Below are 12,326 nucleotides of genomic sequence, written 5' to 3' on the forward strand. Positions count from 1 at the left end.
TAGCCGCTTATTAAACACCAACATCAGTGCTTCCAACTTTGGGACCCAGGAATTTTGTTATGCTGTGCCGGTGCCAGCTTTTCAGCATCAGCGTCTGTGCCAGGTTGTAGGTGAAAAATTGGTAATAGCGTCCTTTTGGCCACAGCAGGTAAGCTCTGATAAACCTACTGCCCAACTAATCAACACTGTGGAGGGTTTAGCTGCTAGAAAATTGTTTTAGAACGATGGAAAATGAAGCCAGGGGGATAAAAACACCAATCCAAATGCTGCTTTGTGCCCACTGGATGTGGAAATATGCAACAGTTGGCTTATTTACACAAGTGACAAAACCTTTAATTAAAATGTCATTGATCTCTTTGACCTTTAAGGTTTGGATGAGCCGCCTCTTTCCAAAGGCAGAGTCCAGCCTTCTGAGCGTCTGCGTGCTGGTATGTGGGGGTTTGATGTTTAACTCACTGGAAAAAAAACATCCAAAAATTCTTGTTTTCCCATAATAAAAAGATAAAAACATGCAAAAACGTTTTAATTTGTAATCCAAATTACACATATACAAGGATTCAAGATATTAGCATGTCATTTTCAGAGACCACAGCCAAAAGAACAACAAGAGAAAAATACAATCTGTACATGTTTCAGTTTACAGTGAGTAGCCAGTTGAAGAGTACCAGAGAACACTAAGGCAAATCATCAGCAGACAGAAGAAAACATTGCCTTTTTAATCCACCACAGCAGAGTATCAAGAAGTATCTTTGCTACAAAACAAGGACTGATGACTTCCTTTATTAGCGATCAGCTGCATACGTTACATCGTGATAAAAGCAAAACAAAAAACAACAGAAGGTATCTATCTAAAGTCTAGCATTACTGTACATGTCTTCTCACCAGCTTTGGAAAATCAAACTTGCAAAAATATCCAGCTCCTCTGTGCAGCTCTGGGTCTGACCAACCTTTGTTTCAAACAACATCAAAGGAACGATGTTACTCGTACAGCTTCACCAAGATGGCACGTCGGTGCTGAGCGTGGTGCGCCCTGCACTCAATTTTACAGGTGCAGCAAACTGTTTACTTCAATTACCTGGTAATACTGGAAATCGGCTTCAAAAAGCATAAAACTGGACCTTTTATTAAAGTTTAGAAGTGAGACACTGATGTCCACGGCTACGCTTTTTTGGTTGTTCGTGTCGCTAACATGCAACTTCATCAAAGCCCTTTAAAAATGTTGAGTTTGGTGAATCCCTGGAGCAGCTTATGATGGCTCAGCCTCACAGGCAAAAACTAGTCCTGATGAGTGAAATCAAAAAAGGGCCCGAGGACGTCGATCACCAATGACCACTGTCACAGGATGGAGCGTGTGCTGTCACACAAAGTCACTTTCATTGTCTAAAAAGCCTGAAAGCAACGTGGGTGAGTGACAGAGACACATTTAAATAAGCGGAGGGCGTCCTGTATGAAGTGTGCATGCTTCTGCAGTAAGAATTAAAAAGTATCCAGGTTAGGTTATTTGGTCATTAGTAAATTATTTGAATAAGAGACTGAGTGAGGCTGGTGACATGTCCAGGAGATCCCACCTCTACCCCTGTGACAGCTCCAGCTTTTCACTGATGGGCTGGGCTGCAAAGTAGCTTGCAGAAGCAAAGAGAATATGAGAAGGCTACAACAGCTTCAAGCACACATTTACCGATGAACCGAGCCATCAGCTGATGTAGGCTGGCACTGAGATCAGCTGAGCTGCCTGAACTTTGAAAAACAGATGCTGTAAAAGAGGCGCGTTCTTGCAGTGAACTGTGAAGTCCCATCAGCACCGAGTGTGGAGCAAAATCCATGCAGCTGATGCAAATTTGTGCAGTGTGGCGTGAACAGAAACTAATGCGTGTCTGAAAGTTTATGAACTTTGTAAAAAGGTGAAATTCGCTCACAGACAGCAGCAGGTTTACACTAGTGGGCAGGATTCACTCTGCTCTTAAACAGAGAGACGACAAACAGGAGAAGGCTGGAGGAAGCCGAGTGAAACCACAGGAGCTCCTGATAAGCTCTGATCATGTCCTCTTTCTTCTGTTGGTTCTTATGAAAAACAGAGTAATGGGAGGTGACACGTCACCGTTTCAGCTTCTGTGGGACACAAACGACCTGTTGACTTAGTTTTGGTCCTGAATGCTGAGCAGCTCCTAATGTGTTTGCTGTGTGTGTCTGTAGCTCTGCACAGACCTGCTAAAAGGGCAAAGGTTGGTTGGATAGTACGTGAGACACACTACCATGTTGTTGTTGTCTTCGTTACCACTAGGTTTCCTGTACCTTAAAATTTCCTTTTGTACAACTATGCATATCCAGGCTGTCGAGGCTGAAGATCAGTCAGCTGCTTTATATTCTGTCCACAACCTGTTCATCAAACATAAATGCTCACCTGTAAATAAAAGCTCCATCCAGAGTGCGTCTGCTCAGCCCAGACACAGCCCCACTGCTGCATCTCTGTCATATTCATTAAATATTTCATTACTCAATCCATTTCTTTTATGATGGGAATTTTAATTTTATCTGTCACTTCCTCCAACAGCGGCTCAGCAAACAAAAACGCTTGAAATGTTTTTAGATTCCAGCTCCTTTGTTTGTGGCCTTGATGCTTTGTTGCCGTTTTTCTTTCTTTTTCTTTTGCTTTCATCTGCACAAACACCCAAATGGAAATTATATTTTATCTTCTTGTTTTTCACTGCTTTGCTTCAGTGTTTTGTCATCCTGCAAACAAGCTAAACTGCATCCCATTCTGAATTCCCTTTTGTGAACGCACAGCAAGGACATAACCACAACAGTTTAACTGCACCACAAATAACATCGTGTGTTTGCACAAACCTCACAGATTCAGAAACAGTTGTTTAAACTCATTTTGGCCAACTAAATGTTCTCGAGCATGTAAGAGTGAAAGCCAGACGAGGCAACGTTCCTGTTCACTCAAAGACCAGGACGGATACTGAATGCGTGCGAAGAAGCTCTGAGAAAATGAAAACTTCTGAGCTTGTCCAGGTTTGTTGATGCAGACAGTCACATTAATACTAGAGCACTGTGAAAATGAGCAACCACTGCCACCAAGCAACACACGCAGCTGCGACTGCAACTACAATGTGTTGCATCAGATCCAAGTCTAGACGTTTGATGCGGTAGGCCGAGTGAAACCCAGAGCTGCACACTGAAGCCATGTTTTTGCTGGTAGGATCATCCAAGGCATCTCATAGTAGGCTTTGCCCTTTAGAGTATCCATCCAGTGTGTCTCTGTGGAAACGGTTTACACTTGCTCGCACACACACACACACACACACACACACACACACACACACACACACACTCATTAACATGGCGCAGTGCTCCTCCAGTTGCTGCTGCAAAACACCAGGAAATTTAAAGCAACAAAAAGAATCAAGACTGAACACAATCAAAAGAATGTACAAAAGGCACATTTGACCCCAGTGCTGCTGTACTGTAAGATTCAAGTGTAAATGAGCGTCTGTAGCATGGCTGTCGAAGCTCTCGACCATCACAAAGACAACATCCTCTCTGAGAGCATTGTTCTGGCTGCGTGCGTTTGTTAGCACCGAGGCTAACGCTCAGATCATGTCAGCTAGCCTGAATGCTAGCCAGTGCCAGGCCTTGCTAGGCCAGGAGTCAGCATGGCCCCTAGTGCCATCAAACTGTCCTTAAGAGGCAGCGAGTCTCTTTACAAGCTGTCCCGCAGAAATACAGAAGTGCAGATCCAAACCCCGTGTTTACCCAATTTCATCTTTCTTTACCCCACCCGCCACCTGAGCTCCGAAGCAAGGGTGGGGGGCAGAGTGGCCGTTGTTAGTAGGGAATGCTAATCGTCCCCTCCGCCGTACAGGTCGGCCAGCTTGCGGAAGCGCGGCCCCCAGTCGCCCAGGTAGTCGTAATCCTGGTCTCCGCAGCTCGAGGAGGAGTGCAGGGAGCTGAGGGAGCCGGCGGTGGAGCCGCTGCCTTCATAGTCAAACACCAGCAGGGAGTCGTAGGGAGGAGCGGTGGGGTCGTTGTCTGCTGCCTTCAGACCCTGCAAAACAAAGAGGGGGAGCAGGAAGGTGAGGGAACAATACTGGAAATAAGAGTGATAGCGATTCAAAGAGTTGGGTGTTCGTCTTGTAACCAGAAGGTTGCCGGGTCGAGCCCCGGCTCGGACAGTCTCGGTCCTTGTGTCCTTGGGCGAGACACTTCACCTGCCGCCTACTGGTGATGACCAGAGGGGCCGATGGCGCGATATGGCGGCCTCGCTTCTGTCAGTCTGGCTACACCTGTAGCTGCCTCCACCAGTGTGTGAATGTGAGAGTGAATGAATAGTGGAATTGTAAAGCGCTTTATAAAATGCAATCCATTATTATTATTATTATTATGCGAGCTTTCTCCGAGATGTTTCCTACACTGAGCCCTCGGTCATCGCCTGCTGGACGTGGAATGTCTAAAGCAGTCCCATGACACACTGTAGTCTATGAGGCCGACCTTTGTACTTGGTCAGAGTGCTTATTTCATACCTCATCCATGTTCTTCCCTAGCAACAGCTTAGTCCTAACCAAAAGGAGCATTTCCAGTCTGAAGTGGACCGTTTCATGCTGGGTGCTGACTCCACTCACACTGTCTGGGGTTCATGCCTGCAAATGGCTTTAGGCCAGTCGTTCTCAAACTTGCCTGAGCCTGAGGATCGTAGCACCACCATGTGCTTCATCAGACCTTTTGGAGACCACCCAAAGTTTGGTCTTTTATCCCCCCTGTAGACAAGAACCTGCAGCACATCACGGGTTCTAATACTGACACTCTGTTGTGCGTTACTGTTAGTAAATGAGTGGGTCAGTAAAGGTTTCATTTCCTTTATCAGTGGTCGCTGCAGCAGGGAGTGATAACACCTCCCACACACTGTTTTCTGTGGGTTAAGAACATCCTGACACAGGTTAATCTGGGAACTTCCACACTCATCACTTCTAAACCACTGAAGACTGTATGGAAAATCTCTGCTAAGTAAACTTTCAGCTGATCAGGAAGAGCTACGTCTGTATTTATACCAGAGGTTTTCCACCCGTAACAACTCCAGAGAATCTCAGTGACTGAGAAAAGCACAATTTATAGTAGAGCAGCTACAAGTCTGACAGTATTAAGTAGAGGATTATAGTAATCCTACATTTCTATAGTAACTGTACAGTAAGCGTGAGGGTATTATAGAAACCTATGTTCATGCTTGAACACAGGCGCTAAAAGTTACAAGACCAAGTTAAAACCGCAAAAAAGCCCAGCTGATGATCTCTGTGGATCCACCGAGACCATCGTCAGGGAGCAAAGCTCGCTTTCCCAACCAACTGGGATTTGAAATGTCAGTGTTCACTCCCACCACTACTTCAGTCCCAGGAGAAGAAGAACGAGCACTTTGGATCAGAGTAAGGTAGAGGAGGGTTGGAGGGCGAGGCAGGTCCTTGTATTCTGGATGAAGTGGGGACAAACTGTTCATGCAGCTGTGATGGAGAGACTGAGGAGGAGCTTCTTCCTGCAGGCGATATCACACCCCCACACAGTACTGACCCACACATATAGTTCCTACACACACTGGACATTCTGGACATTGTTTTCACTTCATCACTTTAAGCATATTTGCACTGCACAAGACATTAAATAATAAATAACACTGGTCACTATATTCTTCATTTCCAGTTAATACTGGTACAGCTGCTGTTATTGTGTATATAATATTTATATTTCTTCATACATTCTTATATATTTCTATACTGTGTATTTTGTTGTACAGTTATTTTGTTTTTTAACTTTAATGTTTATATTTTATTTTATTCCTTCCTAGTTAAATTTACCCTTTTTAATTTTCATATTTATTTCCTATCTTATTCATCGCCTTTTTTTCTTTAGGTCACGAGCAGTTGTGTAATCATTTCACTGCATTTCGTACTGTGTATGACTGTACGTGACAAATACAATTTGAATTTGGTGTGGGGACCATGGCTATGCAACTCCTCATAATTAGGGTTGGGGTTGTGTGTGTGTGTGTGTGTGTGTGTGTGTGTGTGTGTGTGTGTGTGTGTGTGTGTGTGTGTGTGTGAATGGGTTGAGATGGACAGTATGGAGGAAAGAGGGATTATGGAGTGTAGGAGAGAGGAGGATTTGGGTCATGCTGGACAGATGCTGCCTCTGTCTCTACGAGGAGATTGAAGAGATTACTCAGGGTGGCCTGAACTTAAAACCACCAAACCCCTCCTACATACAGGAAACATACGTGTTTCACAAACATGCACTATTTTTATGAACAAAAAAAGTCTGTTCAAATGTGTTGCAGCAGGAGTCCTTTTCTTCTGCATCTCGCTGTCACTCAGGACGCTTAAACTGAAAGAAGCAAATCTGATAAGCTGTGAAAATGTTTTGTGGGCCCCGCCTGTCATCTGACTGAAGACACTCCTGTCACTCTGAACTCAATGGAAGGAGAGAATTAACGCGGAGAGGGAGGGGCGGGATCAGCTTGCATCAGCTTGTCATGTCTGTAGGATTAAGCTGTCTAGATCAGCTTGCCATGTCTGACAGCTCCTGATCATTATTCATAGCTGTGCTTGGCAGATGTCTTTATGCAGCCCAACCACAGACACACACACACACACACACATGCAGATAATATGGATGCAACTACTGCAGAGACAGCAACATGCATCAGCTGCATCAGTACAGATAACTTTGTGCTTGAGATTATGATGTCAGCTCTGTTGAAGAAAAAGTCTCTCTGAGATGCTTCGATGGGTTAAGACGACTCTGTTATTTCTCTAAGCGAGTGTGCTTCTGTGAGGAAGAGTCACACGTGTGGCAAACACACAGTGACGTCACAGTGGGTCATTACTCATTCACAGTCGAGTCAGTGCTGCACAGTTTGTACATGAACTCTAACGAGAACCTCGTATCCACATGGACTGAATGCAATGATTGGTCAGGTGTCTTTACATGTGAGCCTGTGCTGTGTGTGTGCACATCTGATTGTTCTAGAAGCTCTTCATTATTAATTGTTTAAACTTAAATTACAAGTTTGGGTTGTGATGAGTCGAGGCCAGCAGTAGTTACACTACAGACGGTTTAATGTCTGACAATATTTTCACGGACCGGCCTTTAAGGTGTGGTGGATAAATACAACAAAATGAAACGATACAGACAAAGACAAAAACTGTGGTCTTTTGTAACAATAAACATGAATTCACTGTGTAATTGTGTAACTTTATTAGCAGCGTCCTCCTGAAAAGCGCCAACAACACTGAGAGTAACATCCTCCTCTCTGCCCCTCAATGCTCTCTGGTTGCTATGGTAAATAGTTCTTTCAAAATAAGACACAACTACAACACGGGAAACGACCCAGGGAAACAGAGTTAACGATAAAACCCCCTGAAAACCATGAACGTCACATCCGAGCCTCAGCTCTCGTACCAAACGACTCACGGACCGGTCCACGGCCCGGGGGTTGGGGACCGCTGCTATAGAGCATCAGAATCCCAAACCGCTCTTCAAACAGATCAAATATGAACCTGATGATTATAAATGGCCTGTATTTGTCTTTACTCAGTCCCTATGGACCCCAGAGCGCTGTGCACTACACTGAGTCATCCACACAGTCACACACTGGTGATGGCAGCTACACTGTAGCCATGGCTGCCCCGGGGCGCACTCACAGAGGCGGTGATTATAAGAAGTTTCATTTGACATAAGAAAGGCCGCTGCAGCCTCATGCAACACTGTGACCATTAATATAAATATGAGTTCTTCTACAGCACTGTGCAAAAATCTTGAGCCCCCATCGTTTTTCAGATTTTGCTAGAAACATGAGAAATAGGTGCAGTAATTTACTGAAACATGTATGGGAATGACAGTACTTAGGGCAACAACTTGTAACAAGCTTGACAGTCAATATCTGGTACGACCACTTTGATCCTTCAGCACAGCCTGGACTTTTCTGATAATTAGATTAACCGGTCTTCAGGAATAATTCTGCTTCTCTAAGGATCGATTTTGGATGTTGGCTGCAGTTTATTCCACTTTGTGCCGAGATGACCCCACGCTGCTTCGATAATGCTGAAGTCCGGGCTCTGGCGAGGCTAATCCGTGCCTGAAAGTGTTTCATTGTTCTTTCATCCAGGTTTGTTTCTGTTGGTCGTGTGTTTGGGATGAATGACATGCTGAATAACAAGGCTGTTCCAAATTAGACGCCTTCCAGGTGTTGTTACCTGCTGGATCACAATCTGACTGGACTTTTCTGCATTCATGATCATTTTTAACAAGAATGCCAACATCACTGCTAAAATGCAGCTCCTGACCGTAACAGCTGCACTTTTACAAACACTGTACCCTTTCCGAACTCCTCCATGCAGGTTGTTGATAACTTGATATATGAGACCTGTTTTCAGCCGAGTTCTTGTATAATTTGGCTAATCTCATCCTTTTCTCCTCTCTTCTGGAGATCCAGCTTTACACTGAGACCATTTCTGCTGAGGCTGTGCAAACAGTAAATGGATAAACTGAAGCACCAGATGTATCTCTTCCACTGCATGTCAACTTTTTTGTGTATTTTTTCCTGTTTCCTAAAGACAATGCTTTCACTCTTTATCTGCTGTAGACTCTTGTCCTGACAAAATATGACAAGCAAAGCTCTTCAGGAATCACCTCGTTGGTTCAAAAACACTTTTTCTGTTATCTTTACCATTTTTTTTTTAGATTCAACTAAAGAAATGGGCGAAAAATATTTGTTCTTGCAACAGGCTTCGAGTAATAAAGTGCATAAAGATGCAATTTAATATCAGTTCTTTACTAAACCCTGTTAAATGTTATATAAACACTGGTTTATCTCTTGATTTAGGTGCATCTTTAATACCTGATTCATACGTCAGTGTTAAGCAAAAAAAAGAAGAAGAAAATCCTGTGAATGTCCAAAGAAACAGCATCCTACAAAAAGCCAAGAGAGTCTAACTCACTGGAAGCAAAATATAAAGAAATGAGAAATAGCTGAAAACGTTTGCCCAGTAAAACAATCAAAGTTGGATTTCCCTAAACACTCAATCAGCCCTTTAAGGACCCTCAGCTGGTCTGTGGGATTAACCAAACGTTGTGGATTTACCTCCAGTTTGGTAGCCAGGCTGTGACCACATGTCAAGCCAGCAAATCCGAACCATTAGCAGAGCTAATTAAGAATCAGCCATCACATCTCTGTGTTTTTCTAAATGTCACCTGCTCCACGAAGTGCTTCCTTCTTTCTCTTCGTGACGCTCACAACTATCATTTCCAACAGTTTGATCAAAGATGCTTAAAAAGTGTGAGTCTGACATTTATTTGAGGGAAATGTTGTAAACAGCAGAGCCTAGAATGAAATACAATCTAAATGTGAATCAGTTTAGTGATGATTAATGTGAGCTTCCCTTTTTAAATATGCTCAGCTTTCAGTTTTAAATAGCCGCAGTCAGAACTGTTGAAACGGGCCCGTTCTCACACTGGCAGCTCAGAATACCTCCACAGAGCTTTAAACAAACTGTTTGAACTTGAATATTTTAAATCCTTTAAGGTGGTGAGGTAAACTGCACACATCCTGGACGCTCTTTGATGCTCGACACCAAAGGAGGAAAAAAGATGAGGGAAGCAAAAGTAACTAATGTTGGCAAATCCAGCTTTTTATGGACACAGTGTTCACTTAGTGCTGTCAGACAGACACTCTGTATTTCACTGAAGCTGCGATTCATCACTTCCTGTGTGCTTAGAAGTGCATGTGTACAACACTGGAATTTAATCTGGGAACAGTCTGAAGTGTGTGCGGCTGGAAGTCGACTGAAGCACACGCACAGGTTCGGACTGACATTTTACACAAAGATGTTGTCATCCAGGTCTGTATCCTCTCAAAGATGCTGCTTATTGCCGTACCTCGTGGATAAAGTCGCCTATGTCTCCTGGGTGGGGGGCTGCGGAGCGGAGCGGGTACTGGTGGTCATGGTGGAGGGGCCTCTCATCCAGACGTCTGATCCCCACTTTGACGCACTCTGGCTCCAGGGCATCAGGCTGCTGCAGCTGGCTAAGGTCATAGTCCTGCACACCCACACAAACACACAAATGTTGGCATTACAGTGAGTCACACAGCCCTGCATCACAATCCTGCCTTAAAGGGCTCTACAACCTGTGCAGCACTCAGAGTTCTCAGGACAGTCCATTGATGATTAATGCAGCATCCCATTGCTTCATAAGGATAATGTGTTATATTATGTATTAAACTGCTGTTTCCTGTTGCTGTTGTGTGTAAAGTTTACATGAATGTCAGAGTAATGTTGGACTTTACAGCACATACCTCAGACCAGAAGCATCGGCAGGTTAAAGCAGCTCAAACAGACCCAGTGTGAAAAGTGCCTGAAGCAGGTTATCAGCTGCCGTTGGCACTGAGATCAGCCAGTTTCTGTACATCTGAAACTATTTATGCTCAATTATACCAAGTTGCTATAACCGTTCAGCTGCTCACTTTGTGTTTTATCTACTCTCCTGTTAAAATAGCAGAGCTGTAAGCCCAGCAGTGAAGTGGGTGGCTGTGCTATTGATTTGCTGTGTGGCAGCACAGACAGAGGTGCGCAGGGATGCTCTGCTCTGAACAGAGAACAACTTCTTTGGATTTCTACTTTGCTGTTGCTTATTCAGAGTGAAAAATGAGTATTGACCACAATTAACTGTCAACAACTGCAGTATTTAAGGTGAGATAATGGAGCCATATTACTCATGTCTGCCTCCAGTAATGGGATTACACTGCTGTTTTATCCAGGAGCAACATCTCAGGGTATCATTTTGTGTTGTTGTGAATTAAGAGCACTCTCTTATATACTCTACTGTTATGTGCGGCTGTAGAGTCGTTACATGAAAGTCCCTCTCTACACTCTGCACAATGCTGCAACAGCTGTGGCCACAAATCTACCTGAATGTAGTGAAGACTCAGAAACGCTGCATTTCCTGTACGGCTTAAAATGTCTCGTTACTATGCACGGAGACACGGCGACCTCCAGAGTGTCCTGAAATATGAATTCAACTTCAAACACTTCCACCTTAAAAGAGACAGAATATTTAAGCTGCCATAAATTCACACTTCAAGCTAAACGAAAAAAAATTAGTTCCTGGCCAACAATCCTCGCCATCATTGAATAATAATATATTCTCACTAATCGTAGCCTAATGCCAGGTACTCTGCAAGCCTGTGGCAGTGGAAATACCAAAAGGATTCTAAAATTCATAACGAACTTGACAGATTCATGAAAGCAGCAGTCTCCCACTCAGCTAATGGACTTATCTGTTTTAGCTGTATTTAACAGTTTCAGTGAATTTCACCCAGTCAAATGAGCACAGTTGGCTCTCGTGATGCAATGTCTACCATTTCTCCCACATCATCCTCGGGGAAAAATGAGAACGACCCTAAAGCAAACTAATTAGCATCCACTTAGAGAGTCGCAGCTCGTCTTTCACCTTCTCTCCTACAGCGTGGATACAATCAGAGGAGCGTCACAGCCTGCTCATGGTGAATGGTTGTGTCTGAGTCACCGCAGAAACCTCCCAGAAAACAATTCATGCTTTCTGGTTTCCAGGGAAAATCGACTAAAGGCTGTGGACTGACCTTGGGCTTTATTCACAATAACGACCAATCAGAAGAACACTGTGACTGAGAGCCCAGCGTTAACCTGCCAGGCAGCAACAAAACGATCTTTGCTTCTTTTCTTTCTATACTTGCCATGACCTGATTGAATGAATGTTTCATTTGAGGACTGTTTTTACAACAATGCCAGCACATTTCTGTTGAAAAGATGTAGAATTCTTTCTACACGACACGAATGACTTACAAATTGGAGACGTGACAGCTTTGTCCCTGTTCTGACGTTTAGAGGTTTAATAATAAGTGTCAGCATTTCTAAATTCAAGGACGGTTCAACTGAACGCAAAACTCATTAACCTCCGAGCATCTGCCAGGCTGACGCTGTCAAGTCCAAACCAAAGCACGACACTCGAGGACTAACTAGTAGGAAAAACAATAAAAATGTCAACTCGGTTCAATTAAAATGTATCACAAAATTGCAACAACAGTCGCCTGAAGGCGCTGAATATTATTAGGTATTGTCCCAAATCCTGGACCAACAAACCTGTGAGGAGAAACCCCCACACAGCGCATTATGGCTGTAATCACCCCGCGTAGCAACGCTGCTACTTTGTGTCTTTACAGACTGGTCGCAGCAGATGGCCCCGCCCCTCCCTGAGCCTGGCTCTGCTGGAGGTTTCTTCCTGTTAAAAGGGAGTTTTTCCTTCCC

General features: G+C 44.0%; 1 protein-coding gene across 1 annotated transcript in view; it reads right to left on the minus strand.

Moving 5' to 3' along the window:
• Nucleotides 1-630: 630 nt before the first annotated feature.
• The window catches only part of LOC146618145 (cadherin-2-like), a 116,399-nt gene continuing 104,703 nt past the window's right edge, over nt 631-12,326 (minus strand). The window contains exons 15-16 of the mRNA XM_085373302.1: nt 9,922-10,083; nt 631-4,048 (exon numbers count right to left, since the gene is read on the minus strand). Of these exons, the coding sequence (XP_085229428.1) occupies nt 3,842-4,048; nt 9,922-10,083 (369 nt within the window). The 3' untranslated portion in view covers nt 631-3,841. The remainder of the gene's footprint in view (nt 4,049-9,921; nt 10,084-12,326) is intronic.

Source organism: Diplotaxodon limnothrissa, linkage group LG15 (genome assembly GCF_057381915.1).
Source record: "Diplotaxodon limnothrissa isolate DT_005_m linkage group LG15, D_limnothrissa_male_GT1.1, whole genome shotgun sequence".
In the NCBI taxonomy this organism is placed as follows: Eukaryota; Metazoa; Chordata; class Actinopteri; order Cichliformes; family Cichlidae; genus Diplotaxodon; species Diplotaxodon limnothrissa.